This window comes from Fistularia commersonii, chromosome 10, assembly GCF_037954325.1.
Source record: "Fistularia commersonii isolate RoL2024-O1a breed Wild chromosome 10, RoL_Fcom_v1.0, whole genome shotgun sequence".
NCBI lineage: Eukaryota > Metazoa > Chordata > Actinopteri > Syngnathiformes > Fistulariidae > Fistularia > Fistularia commersonii.
Genome location: NC_141293.1, coordinates 16,873,173 through 16,899,580, shown reverse-complemented (window position 1 = coordinate 16,899,580; position 26,408 = coordinate 16,873,173). Strand labels below are relative to the sequence as shown.

At 38.3% G+C, this 26,408-nt stretch overlaps 1 protein-coding gene across 3 annotated transcripts in view; it reads right to left on the bottom strand.

Annotated features, from left to right (window-relative positions):
• grin2ca (glutamate receptor, ionotropic, N-methyl D-aspartate 2Ca) overlaps positions 1-26,408 on the bottom strand; it is an 82,819-nt gene that overhangs the window by 43,046 nt on the left and 13,365 nt on the right. For all 3 annotated transcript variants that reach the window (XM_086154075.1, XM_086154074.1, XM_086154073.1), the window contains 2 exons: positions 13,111-13,549; positions 23-624 (listed from right to left, as the gene is read on the bottom strand). In XM_086154075.1, the coding sequence (XP_086010201.1) occupies positions 23-624; positions 13,111-13,533 (1,025 nt within the window). In that variant the 5' untranslated portion in view covers positions 13,534-13,549. The remainder of the gene's footprint in view (positions 1-22; positions 625-13,110; positions 13,550-26,408) is intronic.

Sequence of the window (26,408 nt, the reverse complement as noted above, 5' to 3'; positions counted from 1 at the left end):
AAGGACACAAATTAAATCTTACCTGAACAGGGTGTCGTTAGAAGCTAATGACTTGACCGGGTTGTTACAGTCATTGTGTCCCTCTGGAATGAAACCCCTTTGTTTCCAGAAGCTCTGCACACCTTTCACCACGATGGCCACCCCATCCCTCACCCTCTTCCTCAGGCTCATCCTCCAACGGTCCGTGATGATGCTGATGACCCCGACCGGGAAGCTATCTGGCGGCGGGACGTCCGGGTTTCCAACAGCAAGACTGGGAAGAATCCAAATGTAACCCGGGCCGACCAGCCCCACGTCGGCCGCCATGCCAAAGAGGTAGGCCGCCTCCTCATGGGAGCAGTAGACCAGCAGCACCTGGCTGTCGATCTGCTGCAGGAGTCGCCGCGCTCGAATGTCGTTCAGACCGTCGGCCGACATGTCAAATGTCAGGACATCCTGAAGCTCCCCCCGGAAGTAGCTGGTGTCGGTGTAGGACCGAATGTAATCCACATAGGATTCGTAGCCAGGATAGAGGCTGGTGATGACCACAAAGCTGTACCAGTGGTATTCTTCCATAACCTTGAACATACCATTGATCTGCTGCTCGATGGACGATCCAAGTTGAAGAAAGTTGGAACCTTCTCCCTGCGGGAAAGCGAAAACATTTTCTGTGAGGTGTTTCTGTGAGTCAATTATCATTATTTTTAAGTTTGTGAAATAAAAATGCTAAAATTTTTTTTTTTTTTTTTTAAATGGGCAGGTAGGCGACAAATTTCCAACAACTCAATTTCAAAAGCTGAAAAAGACAGAAAAAAAAGTAAGTATATTAATTATTATATTATCTTCCTTTCTTATATCATCCTCATTTTAGTCTCTACTATGAGTGTATAATTATTTCTATTTTCATTCAAAAAAATTCAGGATAAAGACTGACAATTTTTTATGTGCATTCTTTCATTCACATATATATATGTATATACACATGTATGTATGCAGAAATAGGAAGCTCCACTTAAAGTGTTCAAGCAACCCATGCCTCAGCTAATATGCTAGGCTAGAATATGTGTGTGAATAAGAAGGACCCAGGTGAAATGGTGTGAGACGGATGATTTTACATACAATGATAGTAGGAAAAATAGGAAAAATTAGAAAGAAATGTGATCAAGGGGGTTGGAATGGTTGGAGAAAAAGTGTCAGAGGTAGCATGTGATAAAAGCATGTGATAAAAGAGGATCAGTCGGAATGGAAGAAACAACAATGACCAACAATGTTGTATGGTTCTGACTCAGTGGCAAAAATGTAACTTTCCAAATCAAAATGAGTTTTTCAGTTTTTATGGTGTGCAAATGGATGCAAGGACAAAGTCCATGGGTATCAAACCCTCTGAGTGTTCTTGATCAGGGGCCGCTTTAGCCATGCAGTCATAATGAAAGGGTTTCTGGTTTATTCTATTTGTCCAGAAGCCAGAATCTCATTCATCACTTAAAGCCACATGTCTTATTTTAGCTGTGCAAACACTGACTGCCACCCATGTTTGCAAATTCAGAAGGATGGTGGTGTCACTGAGACTCAAACACAGTGACCTTCATGGTGGAGGAGGTTGTCATATTTAATTACCCCTTATACTATAATAGGTGGAAGGAAAGGAAATAAAAGAAACGCAAAGCAGATAAAAACAAAACCCGGCACGCTTGAATTTAAAAATTAATGTTTTTTTTTTTTTTTTTTTTTTTTTTAAAAGCAAACAGTTTTCCAGTTGCACAGAATACACCAACTCACATTGTGATTGCACGATGGACAAAGAATGGAGACCTCACTGATTGAAAGGAAATTGAATACTAATAACTTCCAGATGGAAATATAAGAAATATAAGCATTTTGTTACCACCTCCCATGTTGGAGCTATTGCACAGGTCAGTAATGCTAACTTTGCTGTGCAAGATAGCACTGCTCATATAAGCCAGCAGAGTCAACACCCGACCTCACGCGCCTCGAATTCAGAAACAAAATGTTTTAAATCCAATTTGGGTAAGTTGGACGGTGGACACTGTGGACGGAAGACCACTATCTGGTAGAAGATAAGGGATTACAGGAGGTGCTGCAGATCACTTCAGCTAATGAGAATTACCAACTGCGATCCAGAAAGACAATATAAAAAATGAATACAGCGGATGAGGATGAAAGGGAAGTAAAAACGGGTCACACCGAAGCTATTATGTTTTTTAATCAAGGCCCAACCCTAATGTGTAGCCAAAGGTCACACTCTTCACAGATCTTCAGATTTTATGTTCCGGTAGGTGAGTAGGTAGATAAGTACTTTATTCATCCCCAAGAGGAAATTCACAGTTCAAGAAGTATCCACAAATATCTGGTAAATAACTAAAATAAAGAAATAAAGCAAAGAAGCAGGCAATAGTTGCTTGCAGTTTTACAACACAACTTAACAGTCCTTTTAGGAGCTGCACAGAGGATGCAATGTCTTTTTCTTGTACCTAATGATTTTTTTCAGGAATTTCACAAAGATTCTACATAATTTATTATTATGATTATTATTATTGTTATTACTGTTAATTCTTCTTCTTCTTCTCCTTTCGGCTTTTCCCTTCAGTGGTCACCACAGCGAATTAACCTTCTCCATCGAACCCTCTTAATAATAATCACGTAATGATAATAATAAAAATAATAATGATGATAATAGTAATAATAATAATAATTGTAATAATAATAACGTTAAGAATAGGAATGAGAATAAGAAAAACTTTATGTATCCTGAAGGAAATTGTTGTGCCAGAGTTTCAAGTAAAACAATTATGCTACATTATGGTGCACATTATTATGATTATTATCATTATCTTGTTATTATATACAAATAAAAAATAATTAAAAAAAATAATAAAAAAAAAGAAAAAAAAAGAATAAGAATAAGAATAAGAATAAGAATAAGAATAAGAATAAGAATGTTATGGTGCATATGAATATGATTATTATTAATATCTTATTATTATATAATAATAATAAGATGATAAATATAACAATGATCATCATCATCATCACAATAATAATCATAATAAATATGGGTCCTTATTAGAATTCAACAAACTCTATTTTTGAATTATAAACTTTAAGAGTATGATCCATTGGTTTGCCAAGAAAAGTGTGTTAAATTATGAGAAGGACATCTGAAAATGTGTGTCAGCTACATGTTGGCTGTAAGATATTCTTCAGCAGAAGCTCACAGTAATAGTTTATAGTCCCAAAGAAGATTAAAAGCATTTAGTGGAAAGCTGAGCCGAGATTACGTCGCTATGAGGGAACTATACAGAAAAATCCTTGACAAACATGTATTGTCTTGATCATATTTCTCTTTTTAGCCATTAATGCTTCAGTCATGGAATCATGAAATGACAAGATGCCTTTTTTTGATGATTTATTTTTTCATAATTTGATCTTGAATGCCCATTTTTTTTACTGATTTAGAAATTAAACAAATATGATAAACAGATATGAGAATAAACCAGAGATTATTTCCAACAGAGCAATGTTTATATTATGGTAATCAATTACAGGATTATGCTTCTTGACCGTCTTTGAACCAAATTTCATCTGACACTTGAAGGTTATTTGAATGTCTTAAATCGGGTGGTTCTATTTATAGACTTGGAGTACCTCCAAAAATGTAAAGGAAACCGGTTACAGATATGAGATGACCGAAGAGGCCGAAACGGATGGTGTTTGTTCTGATCCAAAACAGAATGTGGTTACTCTGGTCATGTGACTGACCCCCCCCACTAACCCCCCCCCCTGCAACATATGGCTGCCTTTGCTTCACTGCAGGAAATGCTCTGGCACTTCCTTTCGGAGCAGCTAGCATCGTACAAACACTTCATGACATCCAGTATCAGTCACATAATTCAGCTTGAGACTCTTTAAATTTAGAAATATGTTTTCGTCAATATGACTAGTCGCCAAATGAATAATGGACTGTGGATTTTTTTGTATAAGTAGTGGTGCCATCCATCTAGGTACTATCCTTCTTGGTGTATCTGAAGCCTTAAAATTTGATTTGTTGTAAAGGCGAGTGATACTGGAAACCAGACATGCGGCCAATCATGTTGACATGATAATACATGCTGTTCGACAGAAGTGGGTCATATTGGCATGCTAAGCGATGCAGTACACCCTAAATAGTACAGGTGCCAAGGCATCTGAAACTGTAGTAGTACAGTAGGACATGCCACTATGGAAATGTTGCGAAGGTAACTGAGGTCATATATCCAACCTGTTCTCCACCAGATCAAAATATCAGTAAGAGATCAGGTGATATGATCTCACTGTTGCCTTACAAATCTGAGAAATTAGTTTACCACTCTAGGAAGAGCCAGTGGACATCAGTGTTAAATCCCCCTGCTGTCACCATTACCAACAGCCCACCCCATCTTAAATATAACAAGAATTTAATTGTCTTTTAGTTGACTTGTATTCATTTCTGCGGTGATATAAACTCTCCATTTTACTTATTGACCTCATAAATTTTGCAAGCCAGCTCTTGCTGACTGTAATAAAAAACTGAAATTACTGACTTGGGCTGTATCTTCTGTGCTCTTGCAATTTGTACCATGGATTTATATTGCTTGTAACTGTTTAGGATAATGGTTCGGTGGCAATAAGGGGATGGTTTGTCTCACGCGCTGGAACTGAGTTGCAAGGGGGGCGTTGGGTCGCTATTAATGTGTTCATGGTTTGATGTGATATTTTACTTGTAATAACTCAATTCTGGTTCGTCTCCGTCTTTATACTTAACCATTTCTCAGTCTAATGCTCGACAATGTCACTTGATGCCGGTAACATGGCATCCATGCAAGTTCCCACCATTTCCCCGGCACTTTTTGTGGCCAGGGTCAAACTTGCGGAATTTTTGCCGCGTAATCCAGCCCTGTAGCTTCGACACATCGGGGTGCAGTTCAGCCTCATCTCGAGTCATGCTGGATGACATTAAATACCTTGTGGTCACACACCTAGATCCCTCAGCCACCTACTGTGTGATGGGATTACGGAGGGGAACTTCCGGTGAGTGGAAAAAACAATGCACTCAAGATGCAGTCCCAGCTGTCCCAGCTATGCAACGCCAACAAGACCCTTTATCCCTCAACAGCTTGGGAGAAAACAAGCCCACACAAGTGATATATAAGCTGTGCTGGGCTCAGGTGGAGCTCAGTTACTCTTTTCTCAGCTTTACCTGTGGTAACCCCTACCTCTGAAGCACACTGCCCTTGTATGCTTGCAATTTCTTGTGTACAAAAGACACAGGAGGTGTCAATCAGGTTTTGGCGGAGGAAGAATTAGCCATGGGAGCAGTGTGCGAGCAGTGTGCCAAATAGGCAGCCTCCTGCTCTTGCTCCTGGTCCCTTTCTTGGCCAGGCACTATCTCAATTCCCTTCAAGAAGACCGCAAGTTCAGTGCTCATGGTGGACCACAAGCATCGGCTGATGTTGGAGGCTGACCTGGATGTTGACTTTGCTGTCAAGACAATGGACCGGCTGAAACATGCACAGGTCCAGGTTCTGAAGATTGCTTCAATCTGCCTTCCGTTAGCAGGAAGTAGCGTTCCAAGTCATCATCTGTTTCTTCATGATGTCTTCATTGGTGATCCCTTTTCATGCCTTTTCTTGTGTCAGTTGAACTGGAGGGAGGGTTGGGGGAGGGTGAAGAAGGGTTGGGGTTCACCTTCAAGTGGGTCACCCTTTGCAGCTTCTGATCTGACCTTGGGATTGCCGACTGCAGTGGAAGAGAGCCTGTTGTGTAACTGCATCACGTTACAGCAATCAACCCAAAGGGTCAAGGGGTTTTGTGAATGTTTCCACAGATTCATGAAGACTCTTCTCCAGGCTCTTCTCACTTACAGCAACAAAGTCAATATGTTACTGTAGGTTTTGTTATACCTGTGCTCTGCTCATAAGAAGGATCTATTGTCCTTTCTAGCCAAGCTTGTCTTTGGGCAGCTGCTGGGGGTTTCTGGGGAGTTCGATCCAGACTCCTCGACCACTTGGTCAACTGTGGACTGCTGATCTGTTTTCCTGATGCTGCCACTTTGTTTGGACATCATTATATCCCTCTGATCTACATCCCAAGGATCGTTTTGTCTGACACAACACTCATTCTTCACCGCTTCCCTACGACGGCCCCTATGAGCAGGACCCCACAGCTTTGTTTTGAACTGAACGGGGGAAAGCAGAAATGATCTTTTGTGGATCTTCTCAAGTCTGCCTTCGTGGTCCTGGATAAGGAAGTGGAACTGGTCAAGTTTCTGCATCACAGGTGTCCCCCCCTAACCCTGTTTCTACTTTGGACCCAGACCTTGAAACCGCTTCACCACCAGCTGTCCCTCTAGTGCTCCTGGGGCCAGTTTATCATCCCACCAATTAGCCACAGACCCAAAGCTCAGGTGATCAGAACTCCTGAGAAGGACTTTTGTTCTGGTTTCGGAGGTTGAGTGACTCGTCTCACACTCCAGAGTTGGACTCGACTGGTTGGCAGGTTCGGGTTGCTATCAGGTGAACGTTGCTTGATGTATATCAATTCCCTTTTCTACTTGGAAGTGACCAAATTAAAGTGAGACCCAGTGCTACACCGGTTTGTCTTATTGCCATAACATCCACAGTGGTGTGTTCTTGGATCAAGCATGACCTGAACACTTCATATTGGTGGTGTTAGTATAGCTTTGAAAGAAGAAAGAAGAAAACCTGAATATGAACTAGAAACTTGGCCCCTGATATGTTAAAATGGCAACAAGAAAACATACCAGGAAATGGAAAAAAAAGAGGTTTAAATTTCCTAGTATATTTTTCTATCTTGGGGTTACATTTCATAACAATGGTAAGGAACTGACTGATACACTACTCACTGCAGATTATGCACTTTAAAATGTTTTTGTTTTTTTTTTCGCATTGCATTGTGTTGTACTTTCTTTTTAATTTTACTGTATTGCTTTGAAACTGTTTGTATTTTACAACCATTGATTGCATGTTTTCTTCACTTCAGTTCAGATGTTTGCAGCCGCTGCCCGAACCTTGACCTTCCCTTTCACGATGAGCAAAGTGCCTACCTAAAAACCTACGTACTTACCAGCGGTGTGCGGGGAGGGGGAGCGGTGCGTTAGCCCCGGGCAGTCATTGGATCGGGGTATTCAATCAGAGAAGGGACTGAGACAGTCATTTTCGAATTTCAGCGGTGATAAATCAATTTCTGGAGGCTCACCACACTGCAGAGGGAGTTGTTAGCCCTTTATTCCTTTAACATGGTGTACCATTTGTGTCTAGAGTCAATGCGCTCCTCCGCAAGCATGGCCGTGATGTATGTGGTGCAACCATAAAAAGCAACAAGCAGACGCGGCTGTTCGTTCCTGCGTTTCCTCGAGTCGTTTCACCTTTTAGTGCATTTAGATTAGTTATCTTACATTCTCAGCAAGGAGAATAGCTGTAGAACAGGAACAAGTATTTTTTTTTTATCGTTTTTTTTTTTTGTGATATTTATTGGGATATTTACACGGTATTTTTTTTTACGCAGGGTGTTTTATACAGATTACTGCTTCCAATCGCATTTCCAGTCGCGAGCTGTGAAAAGTAATTTTCAAAACCGAAATTAATAACATACCCGAGTTGCTCGGTGCCAAAGGAGCAACTGATCAAACTGGCATTAATGAAACGAATTTCTCACGACTGATGTAAAAAGCGAAGTAGTTCAGGTGTTTTGTGACAGGAGGTATCATATGGGGAAAATAACTTAATACATTTGATTCATTTATATTAAAATTGAATAAAGCATTTATTTCACACCTGTGTTTCTATATCCAAAGTGTTTACCTGTCTCATAATATTACTTAGTATATTAGGCCTTATACTTGAGGCTTTGGGCTATACGATCAAGATTTGCATGCCACTTTGACATCTGCACGCCACTGTTGCCTACCTAAACATTTTATAATCTGAAAAAAAGTATGATGGTGAGTCAGATGGTGTTTATTTCGAGTTCGTCCCAATAACATGCAGTACATTAATTGAATACTGGACATTTGAAATATACCTCAACTCCTGTCCAATGTAAGCAAACTAGACTGTAAATAGGTTAGGCAGTTGAGATAATGATTGAATAATTAATGTTGGTGACAAAAATTGACCAAGGAATCAGTTACGGGGATGCAAAGAATAATTATCTAAATTTTGCTGGTAGCAAAATTAGGTTCTCCCTGTGCAGTTTATGCCTTTTAAAGCATTAGGTTTTGAGGGAGTTGGGCATTTTTTCCTGCCTAAATAATAAAACGTGTCCAATTCCTTGCCATGTCCTGCCGAACTGTCGTCCACTTTTGAGGTACAAAAAATTTAAATTAACCTGACGCTACCTCACCGGGCCATTAATCCTGCCCCTTGAGATGGGTTACTCTGTGTTTTAGCCAATGAAACCAACTTAGAAAACATTTTGATCACAGTTTACACATTTAAATTCAGTTTTTCTAAGCTCCATTACTTCTGCTACTTCACCAAACCAAGAGCGATAATGCCACATTACATCGACTGATGTGGTTTGTCAATCAATTTATTTCTAATTTCGCGCTGCCACTCTGAAAAACTACAGGAAACCAAGAAAATCAGAAAAATTCCCCAGAAGTCACAGTCACTTAACTCCTTCTCTTTCCTAAAAAAAAAAAAACTATTAAATGTCACTTAAATATGGTCCACCTCACCTCTTGTGTGACTGCACTCCGCTATTCACTTTCTGTTTAAAAAGAACTGGCACAACACAAATCTTGACTGAAAAGCTAATACCATCGTCAGCTTGCGGAAAAGTAAAACAAAAAACTTTTACATTCAAGCCTTGATGCTCTGCACAACCTCTACCATATGTTTATTTTTGTTTTTGTTTTTTTTATTATGGTTTGTATCGGGGAGGTGATTCATTGAAATTGTCAATCTGACATTTTTTTTTTTCCCCCTCAATTAAGTAGAAAGAATAGGAAAGAGGATGTCATCGTATAAAAACCTATAAGGCAACCTGTTATTCTGGATTATATAGTCGTAGACGTAGTAGAAAATTATCATATTATAATTATGCACACAAAGTTCATGTATAGTTCATACATATACTATGATGTCATAATAACAACCCAGATAAAGACAAACAATATGATCCCCTGGTTACCAAAAGTAGCCATGATGGAGATTAGAAGTGGCCCAAAAATGCCAGTATAACTGGAAAAGCTGGAAACCCCAATATTATGCAATTTCTTGGCAAATATGGGACGTCAGGCATGTACTTGGCAACAAAAACCTGAAGCAGTTCTTAATGTAAAGATCTCTTTGCAGAACTTACTGAACACCAGCAGTTTGAACAGCACACAACTCTGACCTGTGCCGCTTCCACAATCCACTATCTCACCCATTCACGAATTGCCCAAACTCTGCTGTCTTTCTTATCCTTGTTTGACCCAGCCTGCACACATTCTGCCTATTTTTGTTTATTTATTTTATTCATTGCTATTGTCACTCGATTTATATTGTCGTTTAGTTCTGGTTGTGTATTTGTCACCCTCATTGTTCCTTGATGTTGTCCAGTATTATCCCTGATGATGTTGCTGCTGTCTATTTATTTATGGATGTCTTGCTATCTTATGTCTTCTGTCTCTCTATTTATATATATATATTCATATATATGTAATTTTTTATAATTTATATTTTTCGACATTATAACTATTATGCTGATGTGACAAAGTCAGCAGAGTTTCCCTTTGGTGGATCAATAAAGTTTATCTCATCTTATCTCATCTTATCTTATCTTATCTTATCTTATCTTATCTTATCTTATCTTATCTTATCTTATCTTATCTTATCTTATCTTAACTTAACTTAACTTAACTTAACTTAACTTAACTTAACTTAACTTAACTTAACTTAACTTAACTTAACTTAACTTAACTTAACTTAACTTATTCAATAACAATAGCAGCAAGACGCAGATACATCAAAACCCCAATTTTTTAAATAAGCAGAAGATACTGTATACAGTGTAAATGAATGCCGTGCAGAATGCACAGGACAGTCTCAGAAAATTAGTATATTGCAATAAAGTTCTTAATTGCATTACAGAAGATAAAGAACTTTATCATCTAATTTTCTGAGACTAGGACAATCAAGTACATTCACTAGTATAACGTCACATGTAAAATACCATGATTTACTTCAGCTTTACACGACTGTCTCAGAAAATTAGAATATTGCGATAAAGTTCTTATCTTCTGTAATGCAATTACAAAAACAAAAATGTCGTACATTCTGGATTCATTACAAATCAACTGATATATTGTGAGCCTTTTATTATTTTGATATTGCTGATTATGGCTTACATCTAAAGAAAACTCAAAAATCCTATCTCAAAATATAAGAGTATCATGAAAAAGTTTTTTTTTTTTTTATTGCATTACTATAGATAACGTACTTTATCCCAATATTCTAATTTTCTGAGACAGTCCTGTAACTGTGTTGGTCCAAGTCCAATTCCTTTCTATCATATCCATTACCACTCAAAGCTGACATTAAAAATGCAGTAGTAAAACTCCCAACTCTACACAATCGGTTGCCGCCTTTTCTTGGGCAGAACTGAGATGTTTTGGATGGAGGAAAACCAAAGAGAAGATTTATGGATGTAGTGAACAAGGACATGAAGTTTGTTGCTGTTAGAAAGGAGGATACTGAGAACAGGGTTAGTTGGAACCGGTTGATTGAGACGAACGAAAAAGAGCAGAAAGAAGAAGCAGCCTCTTCTTGTTTTACAAGTTTACGTTGAGCTTAATATTTTTTTCTTCAGACTATTCATGAGATGATGAAACAAACATTTGAGATGTTTCATTACTGAACTTCTGCTGCACTAGACATGGAATAACACAGAGAAAAATATGAATATAGAAAAAATAAGACGTGAAATACTGAGAATGAGCCTTTTGCAGTGAGTGGTGCTTTACAGAATCTCTCAAAGCTGGCAACTCCAACCCAGTTTAACCCCCATAAAGGACTATTATAGTTTTAGATAATAATCAATTATTTCAACACCAAGAAGTGATTAAGTAACACTGTATATTCTATAATGAAAAATGTGATTTTAATTGGTACCTGTTATCATTACCCCAGAACAACATTCCCTGCCTACATTACCTAATGATTTTTTTTTTTGTTTCAAAATGTAATGTGTTCCTCATATTACTGAGTCTGTAATTTCAGTCCATCACATTCTAAAAATAATGTGATCTTATACCCACATCGGATAATACCTGATATCTGCGGCTGAACAAATTCAGTGCCTGTTAATCTTCCCTCAATTACATTTTCAACTCCAGCTAATAGGTCAAACACAGGAATAACGTCTTTAAAATCTATCTGAGGGATACTATGAAGTAGCTAACATAGTTGTGTAGTCCCTATTTAAAAAAAACCCAAAAACATTCTTAGTAGTGTTGGGGTCCAAAATTACAGGACTGTCTCAGAAAACTAGAATATTGTAATAAAGTTATTTATCATCTGTAATGCAATTAAAAGAACAAAAATTACTTTTTCATGATATTCTAATATTTTGAGATAGGATTTTTGAGTTTTCTTAAGGTGTAAGCCATAATCACCAATATTAAAATAACAAAATGCTTGCAATATTTCAGTTGATTTGTAATTAATCAAGAATGTATGACATTTTTGTTTTTGTAATTGCATTACAGAAGATAAAGAACTTAATTGCAATATTCTAATTTTCTGAGACAGTCCTGTACAACCCATGTAACAATCAATAAGAAATGACAGAGAAAACAGTTATTGTGAAACCATAAGGAAAGAGAAAAAAAGTCAAAAAAATTTAATAAAAAAAAAAACAAAAAAAAAAAAACGGGATTTAATTTGATCAGTGAAATGAATCATAATAATGTGCACCAAACTTGGCATAATCATCTGTCATTAATGTCATTGAACTTGCCATATTTCTTTCCAAAATAGCATAATTACGTTTGGGTTTAAGTTCTGAAGCTCATGTTGAAATCTGCGCCTGAATGTCTGGCACTGCAACAAAAGAATAAAATCCTCATGGGCAGATAAGCAACACTAAACAACAGATGAAACAAAAAACTGAAATCTCTTAGTCCAGGTATGTTAAACTCATTTGGGTCCGGGGGCCACATACGGCTTAATTTGGGTCCGGAGCAGTAAAATCATTACCTAGAGGTAACACTAAGTCCAAATTTTCCTTTGCCCAGGCAAATTATAAAAAAAAATATATGTAATGAACTGTTGCTCTAAAAAATACATGATGAGTTAATATTAAAAATAATTATTAAAAAAGAATTGATGAAGCTACACCCTGAAAATATTGTTGAGTTAAAAGAGAAAATCTTGTCACTGTGGAAAAATTTGCCACTAGAATTTATTAGAAAATTGATTTATTGAATTGATGTATGAGAGGAGGTATAATATTTACAAGGCTAATGTTGGCTATACTGGTTATTAAAAAAATCTTTTTGATTTTGCCTTTCTTTTTGCTTTTGTTTTTGTTGTTTTTATAGAAATAAGAAAAGAAAAGATAGTTTTAACAATGTCTCTAGATGTTTTTTCATCAAAAAACAGTTTTTTGTTTTCAAATTTTGAAGCGAAAAATACATTGCACAGTTACTTTTTCATTTTTTCCTTGCCCGTTTTTTTTTTTTAAACCCACTGTATAAAGCCCCTGGATGCATATGAGGAAAAAAACACGCGGGTCGCACCAACACAAGAATTTAATTTCAGGCAGGGGGCCACAAAATATTGTTCTGAGGGTGCGAGTCTGAGACCCTTGCTTTAGTTAGAAAGCTGTGCTAGATGTGACAAATAAAATCAATATACATGACCAGGAGATTACATTTTGTTAACTATCAAATGCTACAATGAGACTGTTGGACTACATTTGCAGAACGACTTTTTCTAGTGAGCAGGTCCATTTGCATTATGGGAGAATTACCTGCAACAAAAGAATTTATCTATACTACAGGCATAATGAGTTGAAAAGTCAGATATCCTGGATAGATTTGATCTGTTGCTATCGACCCCGTCATTGTTAATCCCTTATACTTACCTTATAAGGCAGGACAACAGCAGAGCCTCCGCTGATGCCTACAATTGGAACAGTTGTCTGAGTAGAGATAAAGTCCAAGATCTGCGCAATGGCCTCCGATCCTACGTTGTCCTCAAACACCACACCGTGCACGCGATTCGTGGACAGCGTGTCGCAGATGCGAGTGAGCAGCGCCCTCGGGTTGGTGTGGTTGACCAGCACAGTGATAGGGTTCACCTCCAGAGGCAGGTCCATGAAGTTCTCCCTACTTAGCCGTCCCTTAATCTCAGTCTGGTAGGCCGGGCCACTGAATACCACTGCCACGTTCACCGACGGCATGGAAATCCCAAACGAGCGGCCCGAACAGCAGGGGACGTCACAGAGGAGCAGCAGCGGTGGAAGCCACCACAGCAAGTTGCTCCAGCAGCTTGAATGAATGCCCATTTCAATCAGCAACTGTCTGGAAAAGAAAGCATGGAGGAAAGTGGGTCAGAGAAGTGATTACAATGAGATGATTATAATAGCAATACATTTTATGGGATACCCAAATTCATGTTTCATAAATGTGCTTGTTTATAAAACGAAAACATGCATGGGAACAGTGAGGTTCAGTCAGCGGAGGCAGGGGAGGCCGGGCCTCACCTGTCATCATGGAAAGGAAAAAAATGTAAAATGAAAAAATGAATTTAACGGTTGTATTTATTCAGCGATTTGTACTATAAAGTTATTTTCCATTTAACATCACCATTTCAATTTTTTTTTTTTTTTTTTTAAATCGCTGAAAAAAAAATCACATTTACCGTTCACAGCAACCAGCTGAGCCCACTATGGATTACACAATGATTATGCTAACTGTGCTGGCATGCTATGCATAGTCACTATTAAAATTTTCAAACACTTTTAATATATGAACTAATTTTCCGTAGTTTAGCTGATGTGTATAATGTTTTTCGTCAATAAATGTAACGGGTTTCTTGTAATCATGAATGACTGCGAAGAGACATCAAGTGAGGCAGACAGTGACGGTGCCTCATGGTAGGGGGCACCGCTGATCCCAGTGATCCTTCTTACTACTCGGCTACAGAATAATAGAATTAGCAATAGCAAGCTACTGTAAACAGTTAGCAAGTCAAGCACAGCCATCCAGTTATTTTTTTCACGATCTCATCAGGCTGTATAGCTCACAACCGGTGAGGGATGAATGTAAATCTCCTGGGCAGCTTCTCGACTTTTTGGCCCAGAAGGATCTCATCCAAACTGTTCCTGAGGTGACAAAGTTGCCCCAACCGGTGGTCACCGTTCCCGCTACGACAGCATTGGCGGAGCGATCATTCTCAGCACCGAAAAGACTCAAAACATACAGTCGGAACAGGACCGATCAAGGACGACTGTCTTCACTGGCAGCGATTTCCATTGAGATGGAGAGACTTTTAAAACTGAAGAAAGATAAGGAGGACTTCTACAAGCCTATTTATCGATGCTTTTCTCCAGAAGAAGTAACGTATGGACTTCATTTATAAGTAAAGATAAGAGATAACAACGTTTTTTTTTAATGTGCTTTTTTTCTACGCTACAGTTTGTATATGTAAAGAGTGCTGATATGATATTTTAAACAAAACATGTCAACCTCTGCAACTAAAATGAAACGGCTGAAGGTGTCCACGTACTCCACAGGAAGCCAGAGATATGTTCTTGCTTTCTGGGCTGCGAGAACACAAACAAAGTTGTATCTTAGCACGTCATTTCCTACTTCGCAAGTGCAGAACTCTAGCACAAGTCCACATAAACCCTGCCCACTGCAGCGCATAGCAAAAAACGCACTGGGCAGAAACAGCAGCGGCAAACTGTCAAAAACCTCAGCATTTTTTTACCACAAACTTCACGACTTGCTCGAGAAGTGTTCTCTTACATGACAGGAGGGTTGAATTTTGAACTGAAAAGCAACTTCTGAAAAATATTAGCTATATATAATATCCGTAACAGTTGACTGACCCCCCCTGCAGGGCCAGACCCCAAGATCCACCAGCAACCAGGCCTGGAACAAGATCCAGCAACAGGTTAGAGGGTCCCTGTATCCACTCCATCTACTATTAGTTTCTCACAGGGTTTACTTATATTTGTGTACCTTAATCATGCCACCTAAAGAAAAACAACACTGGAAACAATCATATCACTTTTGATGATTCATGAACTTCTTGACCAACAAAAGACATTTGATAAAAAATGAGAGCAACAAGAGGAGTCCTTTAAATCACTTGTTCAGATAATCATTGATTCCACGAACAAACAGCATTGAAGTTTGCAAAATGACTATGAAATATTGACAGGCAAAGATTGGAAATCTAAAGGCTAAATGCGACATCAGTTTGGACATCAGTTTTGCAAATGACTTAAAAATGAGATCACTATCACTCACTCCTCTTTAGCCAGTTTGACCTTGAAACAGGCGACCTTGAAAACCAATCGGGACATAAAAATCGTCAGATTGATGGTATACTTGACCCCAAAGCTGAATCGTGAAGTGAAACCGATGACGTCAGAGCACTAAAAGCTGGACCCAACAATCTTCGAGCTGGAGTTTAGGGGTCCACCAAATTGGAAAGTTTAGCACTGGAGGATGACCAAGTTTCTGGGACGAAAAAAATAAAATAATGAGGACTTTTTACAAAAAGGATTGTCCGAAAAGGAAGTAACGTATCGCCCAACTCAATAAAGGAAACTGTCGTACCTCAAGAATAACCAATAAATTACTTCACCTGAGAGGTAGCGTTGCTGCTCTCAGGATGGACTTTGTATATTCTTGCTATTCTTTATATTCTTTTCTTGAAAAAATGTCCCAATTTCCCTTTATAGTGATCTTGTAGTGCTGAATTGTCAATGAACCTGTTTTCTTACAGTTTGATGACCCTTTCTCAAGAAATAAGGTTACTGTTGGTTGTATTTACAGCCCATTGCATTCTCAAACTAATTGCTTCATGGAGTGCATTCATGAGTAAGCTACAAATGAAAATAAAACATACAACATGCAAATATGATATAATATGCTGATCGACAGTCAGTCATCAAGATTTTTCCAATGAACCTTGTCCATGGAGGAAAACCCAGAGAAGCATACATGTCGCAAATAAAGTACCAAGGATACAGCTAACCATCTCTAGGATAAAGTGCCCACCCTCCTCATTTGTATTCCATTCTAGTTTTTCATCATGTATTTCAGGTCCTGTAAGGTTTTATTGGCTCCTCCAGCAGATTTCTTCCATCTTGGTTTTGTTACTTTTCCATAATCTTAACCCCGCCTCCCCCGAAAAAAAAACCAACAAAAAACGAAAAACCTGTGCATGTTTTTTGTGTTGTGATTCTTTTCTCTCTTTCATGAGAAATAAACTAAACTAGAACTCAACAAGAAACTCACTTGAAAGGTATCCATTGCAGATTTTTAGGACTTGAGTTTACTTTTGTGTCTCGTGTCCCTTGAGGTCAGATTTTGGCAGGTCATATTTTTTTATGGATGAATTCTCAAATGCTAGCTTGTGTGAATGATTTGTTATAATTAATTGAGGAAATCATACTTGAAGCACGGTTAGCGCTGCCACCACTTACTTAGGTTTGATTCTAAAAGGAGTTTGCATGTTTTTTTCCTGACGTTTAAAGACCATGCAGCAGGTTAATTGGAGACCTTAAATTGCCTTGCTATGCGAATGAGACACGGAATTATAATTTGTCTCAATATGTAAATGGTGCACTCCGCCTTTCGCCCAGTGATGCTGGGATAGGTCCCGGGTGTTGGATAAATGGTGTAAATAATGAGTGAATGAATGGATGAATGGAGGTCGGCGTGAGTTAAAGTGGGGGAAGACGTGATGAAGACTGAAAATAACGTTGCAGTAAATGTCAGTGGCATACATTATCGCTTTGCAGCAGGGGGATTAAGCTGCAAACATTAGATGTTCAACCACAAGCAAAGAAAGACCAACATATAATCTGTGAGAAATATTGTAAACAAAGGAATGTTAATTACATATCTGGGTTTAACTCTTGAGTAGTTCATTAATTTTATTCACATCAGCAACTGATATTTTTGTGACTGAAACAGAAACTATCGAGAACCAACGCAGGTATGATGAGAACACGCAAAAATCGTACGGCCAGGTTGTGGTCATGAAAGAAAAATGACAGAGCAGGATGTAAAATAATCTTTTACAAAAAAATAGCGGGAGCATTACAATTCTGATCTCCATCGTTTAGATGATAAAAATTCCAAGACTTGATTCAACAATATGACATACTTATTTGGTAAAAATGTTGCATCTCCCAGACACTCTTCATAACACTGCATGCAGGGTACAAATGACTTTTTAAAACTGAAATGTGATAATATGTAATAATCTCTGATGGCCTTCTGACCCTACTGCCTCTTGTTTTGTTTACTTATTTTAGCTTTATCTCTCTCTGACGTAACTAAGAGTCCATTAATGGACCCGGTGAATATTTTTAGAGCATCGGCGTGCAACATGAGTTGGAGGCCAGGCTCTTAGGTTGGCTGCACTGCTGTTGTATCCTGCCATCCAACCCAACAGATGGTGTCCGGTGCAACAAATGGTGAACAAGAGGATTTATAATTTTTCTCTCGTGACATTACTTTTAAAGCTGTGCTTCATCTTTTTTTTTTTTTTTCCCCCTGTTCCTCACAGCAGTTGGACTTAAGCTGCCTACAAGACTGATTTTGGCTGTTAAGATTAATTGACATTCACAGTCTCAATTTTATGATTTAAGCTGATTTGGAAATTGTATTTATTTTTGATATTTCTAAAAATAAAAAAAATGTATCTTGACTGAAAATTGCTCTGAATCTCATGGGATTGAAGAGCAGTGGAGGAAAAAGTCACAAGAGAGTTCAGGTCAAACTCCTGGATAATGGGCTACTCAACCAACTTCAGGGTTGTGGTTGCGGTCAGATGTGGTTTTCTTCAGTACCGAAGCACGGCAGGAAATAGTTCTGGCCCGTTCCTCTTCGCCCTGTGCACAGCTAACCTTACAATTCCCCTTCCTGTCACCTGCCGATGACTCTTCGTCGCCCAATCATGGGGAACAATCGCAAAACGTACAGAGGATGGATGCAGGATATCATCGACTAATACCTGCAGAGCTGCCTATAAATACATTTAACACGAAAGAACTAGCGGTGGATTTCCAAACGAGACAAGAGACCCCCAACATCTGTGAGCATCCAGGGAACTGGACTGGACTGACCATGCTGCTGCTCCTTACAGGAAGGGTCAGAGCAGACCATACCTGTTGGGTAGACGAAGGTTCTTTGAGATGCATGGGACACTCCTAAAGAACTTCTACAACATTCTTCGGAGAAGTCTGCTAGGTCGGGAAAATTTCAGCAGCGAAACGGGAGACAGACTAGCAAGGAAAAGCAAGCTGTCCTGAGATGCTCCCCAGACTCAGAGAAGGTGTTGGGATTGCTCTTAGTGGACAGCAATACCACTCATATCGTGTGAAATTTGTGCGATAACTCTTGTGCAAACTCCGTGTAGACCAGGGGTGGGCAAACTTTTTGGCTCAGGGGCCACATTGACTTTTAAGATTTGACAGACGGGCCGGGTCAGCACAAGATATGATACAAAGAAAAACAAAAAAACGCATTTGTTAATAGTACATATCAGACTCGTCTGACATTTGCTTTGAAAATAAAACCATCTTGGTCTTGAAGGCTCTGACATTTGCCTGCATTTCATGCACAAACTGTTTTTTTGCCTCGTAGCTTCACGTCCAGCTCATTCATGTGTGTCAGTATGTTCACAGTAAAGGCTAAATCACAGGGGAAATTCTCAAGTAGCTCCAAAAATGTAATGATCTCCTATTTAAGTTCCCGCATTAATTGATCCGATCATTCGAATCAAGTATAAATTCTGTACTAATCTCTGGCGGGCCGGATTACAAAGACCAACGGGCCGGATGTGGCCCGCGGACCGTAGTTTGCCCGCACCTGGCACAGACTGTAAATATTAAGTCCGTATTGTGTATATTCGGGGTTATCTGACTTTTATATCATAATTTCACAGACACCATAGTAAATATTTTTGTTCATTAATGGATGTAAAATTGTACATTTACAGATGGAGGTTCCTTTTCTGTGCATTGCAGTCACTTCAAATAATACGTTAATCCCGGATGCTGATTCTTTTTCTGCATACTCTTTATAAAGTACACAGTACAATGTACAGCCACAAAATGGAAAGATTTTATGAACACAAACATACAATTAAGCTCTTGTTTCATCTATCTTTTCTGACCTTGGTGCTGTTTGCACCGTGAATTTTCCCAATAAAGGAATATCTTATCTTATCCAGTGTTCAGCCAAGCAGCGATGTGTGTCGAGCCTTCTCAGATACATGCAGGCTCTTTATCAAATCTGTCACAGAGGTGTTTTTGGCCCTTGAGAAGAATGACAAACCGGTCCCCTGTCAGAAGAGATCTAGCCCATGTTGTGAGGTGAATAGATTGTAATCCCTCTCTAATCCCTGCCAGTTACGGCCTCCAGTTTGATTGTAGTGTGTAAACTTATCGAGATTTGGCTGCAGCAAGAGGCCAGCCGGAGAGATTTTTTAGATAACATAAGCAGGCACACATTACTGTGCTGCGAACTGTTTTATTTATCCACCTGCACTGTTTTGTACTCGTCGCTAACGCCTTTCCTTTTGCAGATTTGCTAATATTTCAAATTAAGCAAATCATTTCCAAGAAATCTGACCTTCATTCTCCGAAAAAAAGGACGAAGGAGAGAATAGGTCTAAAGTCAGGAAAACAACAACAACAAACAAACTGAATATTGTCAAGAAACTAAAATCAGGAATAACAATAATTGAAAAAATTGAGTTACGACAATGATATATCCTGATATCCGTGATCAACTTGCGACCGATCTGGGTTTTACCTCTTCTTCCTTCAAGTTACAGCTGGGATAAGGTGCAGCTTTTAATCTAATATATGTATATATATATATATATGTTGCCACCCTTGTCGTTAACCCTAAAAACTGATTTTGATTGTCTTCTTAATCCACATTCAATCCGCTTGCTTCGTTTAACCAGTGGTTAGATCAAGATGATGGTGAAAAAGGTGGAGATGGAGATCAAATCATGGTCGTCCTCCAACTTTCTCAATCTTAACTGCAACAAAAGGAAGTTATTAGAGTTAAGAGTCTTGGGGGTCGTTCCGGTCATTTTACCGCCCGTTTGGATATTTTATCCGGCCCGCCAAACTACTTTCTTTGAGTTATTTTCAATCAATATTGAATTTAAAACCCCCCTTTTTTTTAATTTGGTTAAATTTTGTATGGATGATGACATACAAAATAATGTCAGTATGATAACATGATCAAAAATTAAAAATTGAAATAAAATGCAGACATTTTATAATTTTTGATTTAATTCTTAATTCAAATATAACTTATTTAATTTATTGCAATTTTCATTTTGTGCTATTTAGATAATACCTAGTTGGTCCGCACATAAAAATTAAATCAGAAATGTGGCCCGCCAGCCAAAATAATTCCCCCCCCTGTCCAAGGCAGTAGATTATCTTTCCAGTCTTATTTAAATGTTATAACCCGGTTCTGCCTATTTTCTGTCAAGTCTATCAACAAACTTCACCCCTTCCCTGCTCCATTTACTGCAGCGACTCTTGTCCAAAGCCTTTTTTACCTCTTTTCATTACTGCAACTCAATTCTATTTGGTCTACCCAACTAATACCGCCACAAACTCCAGCTACCCCAGAATTCTTCAACTCGGATCAAAACTCAGACGTTCCCAATGAAAAACACGTCACCCTGACCTCCCACAACATAAAATCGCCCATAAAATCTTGGGTAAACTTTAAAATATTGCTTTTCGACTGTAAATGTTAGTGCCGTGGATACAGAGTGTTCAGTTGCTGTAATCCCAGGCTCTGGAACTGATTCCCCCCTGACCTCGGAAACATTGACTCCCCCTCTGGTTTGGGTCAAAACTCAAAAAATCAAAATTGCCTACTCTCCGTAATCTGGATTCCATTGTAGTAAGTCTTTTATCTATTTAATCTTTTTTTTTTTTTTTCACTTTTTCTAGGATGATCTTGGGTTTAAAAAGGTACCACTACGTAGAATGTATAATTATTATTAGAAAATGTATGATTGCATATTTATGTGGAAAACTAAGCTATCGGAGAACTAGGTGATCCAGGTATCCCTTAAATGAAATAGAAGTGGCATTATCACAAAATACATCACAAATATATTCAGGAGGCAATGTATTTAACATGACTGCAGCAAAAAAATAAATAAATAAAAATAAAAAATAAAAAATAAAATAAAAATAAAAATAAAAGGTCCTCTGTCTCTTTCACTAATGGGAATGTCTTTATTAAATTGAATATCATCTCTGAAGTGAAGATAAAGGCTGGGTTCGTATTGAGTTTTGCAATTTGTACCACAAATTGGCAACAGCTTACAGACATATGGATCATCAGTTATCAGTGAAATTCAACATTGTTGATAAGGCGTAAGGGACATTTCTGCGGATCTCAACACATTCCCGCACATAATTTATAAGCACATTTTAATGTATGTCATGATAATATTTCAATAACTAAACTAAAAATAAAGTAACTCAAAAGAAACATTTGAAAAGTATTATTGAGCTTATTCTATTCTTAGCCATGTTATGCAGTAAAGTGATTTTTTGGGGGGTTGGGGTGCGGGGACAAACGAAAAAATAGGTTTGGAAATCAAATATACAACTATATTTATATATTTCATTCATTTTCATTTCATTCATTTAGTCAAGCGAGGTTATACAGAAGTCTTGATATGTACATAAAATCAATAGTTGCCACAGCGGTTAGTGCTTCCCCTCCCAGCAGGAACGGCCCTGGTTTGATGTAGAGTTTGCATGTTGCAACCGTGTCTGCGTTTTTCTTCCAAATCATGCACCAAATTTCGGTGACGGTCACCTACTAATATTAACTACACTCTATGGTATTTCTTTGCATTACCAGGTTATAATGTACTATAGCAGCTGGCGATTTTAAACATAGAGTATAATTGAATTTGACATGCAAGTTCTTGGTTGCCTAAAGGTATTAATATTTAATATTAATATTACATTTTAACGTTAAATTGTTATTATATTTTAATATTCATATTAAACTAATAAAACATTTTATTATATAAATTATATAAATTATCATATAGATTGATAATATATGTTAACATTTAATATTAACATTACATTTTGATATATATATTAAACCAATAAAATATTCTATTATATACATTACATAAATTATTACATAGATTAATAATATATTTTGATATTTGATAATAATATTATATTTTAATATCCATAGCAAAAAGCTTTGGAGAAGTTACATGTGTGGGATTATGTCCCAATGCAGGTCCTGATCCAGATCTTTAACATTAGACTGAGGTTTTAAAATAAAACTGTCCAAAGTGCAAATGATTGCTTTTAAATTGTCGGCATGACAACCGGATTGTTTTTGCAGCATTTCATGTAATGTGATTAACATGTCATCTATACATTTCCTATAAAGAACTTTATGACGTTCTTGTTGTGTTAAAATCCAGCCGTGCTTGTCGTTTCCACCAATCCAGATGAAACAAGGCATAACTGTTTTATAAGGGTTTCTTCGAGGTAACTCTTTTTTTCAATGCTGTTTTATCTTACATTCAAGGGACATTATTTTGCGTCTAGCCATATTGGTAGTTTCCAAAAACATACCTATTTGGACAATTAATCAGTGTATGTAATAAAGGCGAGAATTCACATAGAAATTGTACTGTGAGAAGAAACAGTTTCTTCCCAAGTAAATTAACTGCTGTTGCATGATTTAAATTATTACAAGAAAAATGTACTCAAAACCTCATTTGTCATTTTTTTCATTTTTATCTCCCCTGGAGATATCCATCTTCAAACACATTTACTTGTTGGTATTAGTTTGGCTGCCCATGACATTTTTATGATGGCTTGATTCACTACATGAGACAACTGATGGTTCCGTCCTCTGCTGAAACCTTGTCCGGCCAAAAACCTGATAAATCTGGAAAATAAAAAAAAAAAAGATTGTGACTGCTTGAAAAGGAACGATGAGTGTGGGCTTTGGCCTGTTGTTGTGGCTGCAATAATTGAACATTTAAACATTTGAATATACTGGAGGAAGTCAAGCTCAATTGAGCAGTTGGATCCTCTCGCTCAGTAGAATCGTCTGGTTTTAAATCCTGACGGAAAGGCAAAGTGCTTTACTGCTGCTGAGTCTTTCCAATTTAGGTCTGAAATAGCTGTTATCACACAATTCTGCTTGCTGACGTTTGCACATCCAAAGGAAAAAAAAAAAAAAAAAAGGGCATCGACAACTCAGTTACTTATAACAAAAGCGGGTTGTTTTGTTCGCTGCTTGAGGTTTGATCCATATCCTCCATAATTAACATCACAAAAAAAAAAAAAAAAACAAACCTCATGAAATAATCAAATTCTCCTTTGCTATTGAGAATATGGTCAGTTTGTCTCTGAGGACAGATGTTTGATTGTAAGTCTTCTCAAACAGATCGGAGATGATATGATCTGTAATCCATTTTTCCAAAACACATTAATGTTTGTTTACCTGAGGTTTAAAGACACCCTGACAAGGCCGTCTGATATTAATAGTCCTACTTTGGGTTTCGGCGTCAAAACCCAGAGTAGATGATCCGTAGGGGAGTTGGTCGGACCAATCCTCCGTCCATTCCACTTCCTGTGCATCTGAATGTGGGACAGGGATCAGTGTAAAACCCCGGTCTAAGCTAAAACCTGCCCACACAGAACCAGACCACCCCTCCACCAGTCCAGCTGTCACACTCATGTTAACTTGGGTCACTCATGCAGCTGACCACTGCCCCCCCCCCGACACACACACACACTGTGTAGATTAAAAATAAAGTGGTATGCTCATATATGGATTAGTGTGGTGTGTGTGTGAGTGTGTGTAGTTATTGATGTGCTTTACAGATGGTCTATCACTTTAATATATGCTGGGATTTGGAAATACCAAGCATTGAAATGCCTATAGATAGGCATTAACTGCTACAAACTCCATGAGGAAGGAGAAATTTCTCCAAGGGCTCCAAGAGTAATACTGTTCAAACTGCTCTGATGCAGCTTGTTCTAAACATATACTGTAGAAGTATAATGTTTTACTCATTTGCACTCTGAAAGCCATAGTATAATGTGTAATTATCGCTTGTATACAAAAGTTTGTGCAGCGATGGATAGTTTGGAGCATTGTTGAACCGCATTTTGTAATAAACGTTCAAAATGTAAAAACTTTTTCATTTCATTTTGTAATAAAGCCGCATTTTGTAATATACTGATGCATTTTGTAATAAACTGCCCCAATGCATTTTGTAATAAATTTTGCCGCATTATGTAATAAATTATTACATTTTTAGAAGATTATTACAAAATGCACTTGCAACTTTTTTATCCTCTAGGAAATGTAATAGCATGGAATTTATAGAATATTCTCTGTTAATGCAACCTTTGAATAGTGTACTGATAGTAATTGCTAAGTACTACTCTTAGGCTAATACAGCGATACTAATAATAGGCCTAACTTTTACAAATACTGTAAAGTAAAATAAAATACAATTAACAAACAACTATGCTTTAGAATTGTTATTACATAATACACCATGTTATTACATTTCTTAAAGAATAAAAAAGTTGCAAGCGCATTTTGTAACAATATGTAATAACTTATTACATAATGCGGCAAAATTTATTACAAATGCGTTAGGGCAGTTTATTACAAAATGCGGCTTTATTACAAAATGAAATGAAAAAGTTATTACATTTTGGACGTTTATTACAAAATGCACGGTTGTTACAAAATGCGGCTCAACAAGCATTAAGCTATGAAAGGATGAAGTATGAAAATCTATGTGAGAACAATCGTGGAAGAAATATAAAGACACGCTAATTGTTAGTAATTCTTTGGAAGAGATATCCCGAATGCTGCGCGCATTTGCTACAAATATGCACCGACCAAATGGTGTGTCCAGATAGAATATCGACCCCAGTATCGCACACTGGTGGCTCAACGCTCACATTAAATATTGTGGAACGACCACCAAGATGGCAGTTCCGCTCTGCCATTATCACCATTAGTAAATAGAATACTGCGCACAATCCTGCAGCTGAGAAAGGACCGGGATGCATCGTGTTTCTTCAGCTCAAAACCCTTCCACTTCATCACAGCCTGTAAGAGAGAGTGATTTTAGGACTTGTACCACCGGAGTTGTGAGAGCTTGGAGACGGATCAGAAACACCAGCGAGAGGAACTGCTGGACACACTCAGCACAGTGTTGACACCGGCAGCTTCCATCCCCAAAACATCTCCGCCCCTGTGGTTTGCCATCTGCGGGCTGCAGCTGTGCAGAAGATCAAAGAAGTATCATAGGCGGGAAACATCGAGCCCTCAACCAGCCCGCGGGCGCCTTGGTTAAGAAGAAGGATGGATCTTGGTGCTTCTGTGATGATTTTCACCTCCTAAACAGACTCACCACATGGACTTGTATCCCTTTCCCAGGGTCAATGATTCTGTCGACCACATCACCAGGTCCCACTGATTCAGCTCCCTAGATCATTGAAGTGGTTACTACCAAATGGAGGTAGCACCAGCCAGAGACCGCTTTCTCCATAGGCAAGGAGCTGTGGCAGTGCAGAGCGATGCCAGTTGGGCTTTGCAATGCCTCTGACACCTTTGACACATGTTACGGAAAGGGTCTTAGCTGACATCCCACTGCGCTGCTGGGTAGTCTACTTGGATGACCTTCTTTTCAATGCTGGAGACTCCCAAGAATGCACTGGGTAACCCAAAAGATGTCTACCTTAGCACTCACCAATTTAATTTTCACCTCCAGCCCACGCAACATACTACGGAAAGGGTCTTAGCTGACATCCCACTGCGCTACTAGGTTGTCTCCTTGGATGACCTTCTTTTCAATGCTGGAGACTTCCAGGATACACTGGGCAACCCGAAAGATGTCTTCCTTAGCACTCATCAATCTGCTCTTCACCTCCATCACGAGAAACATGTTACAGAAAGGGTCTTAGCTGACATCCCACTGCGCTGCTGGGTAGCCTACTTGGATGACCTTCTTTTCAATGCTGGAGACTCCCAAGGATGCACTGGGTAACCCGAAAGATGTCTGCCTTAGCACTCACCAATCTGGTCTTAACCTCCATCCCAAGAAACATGAGGGTCTTAGCTAACATCC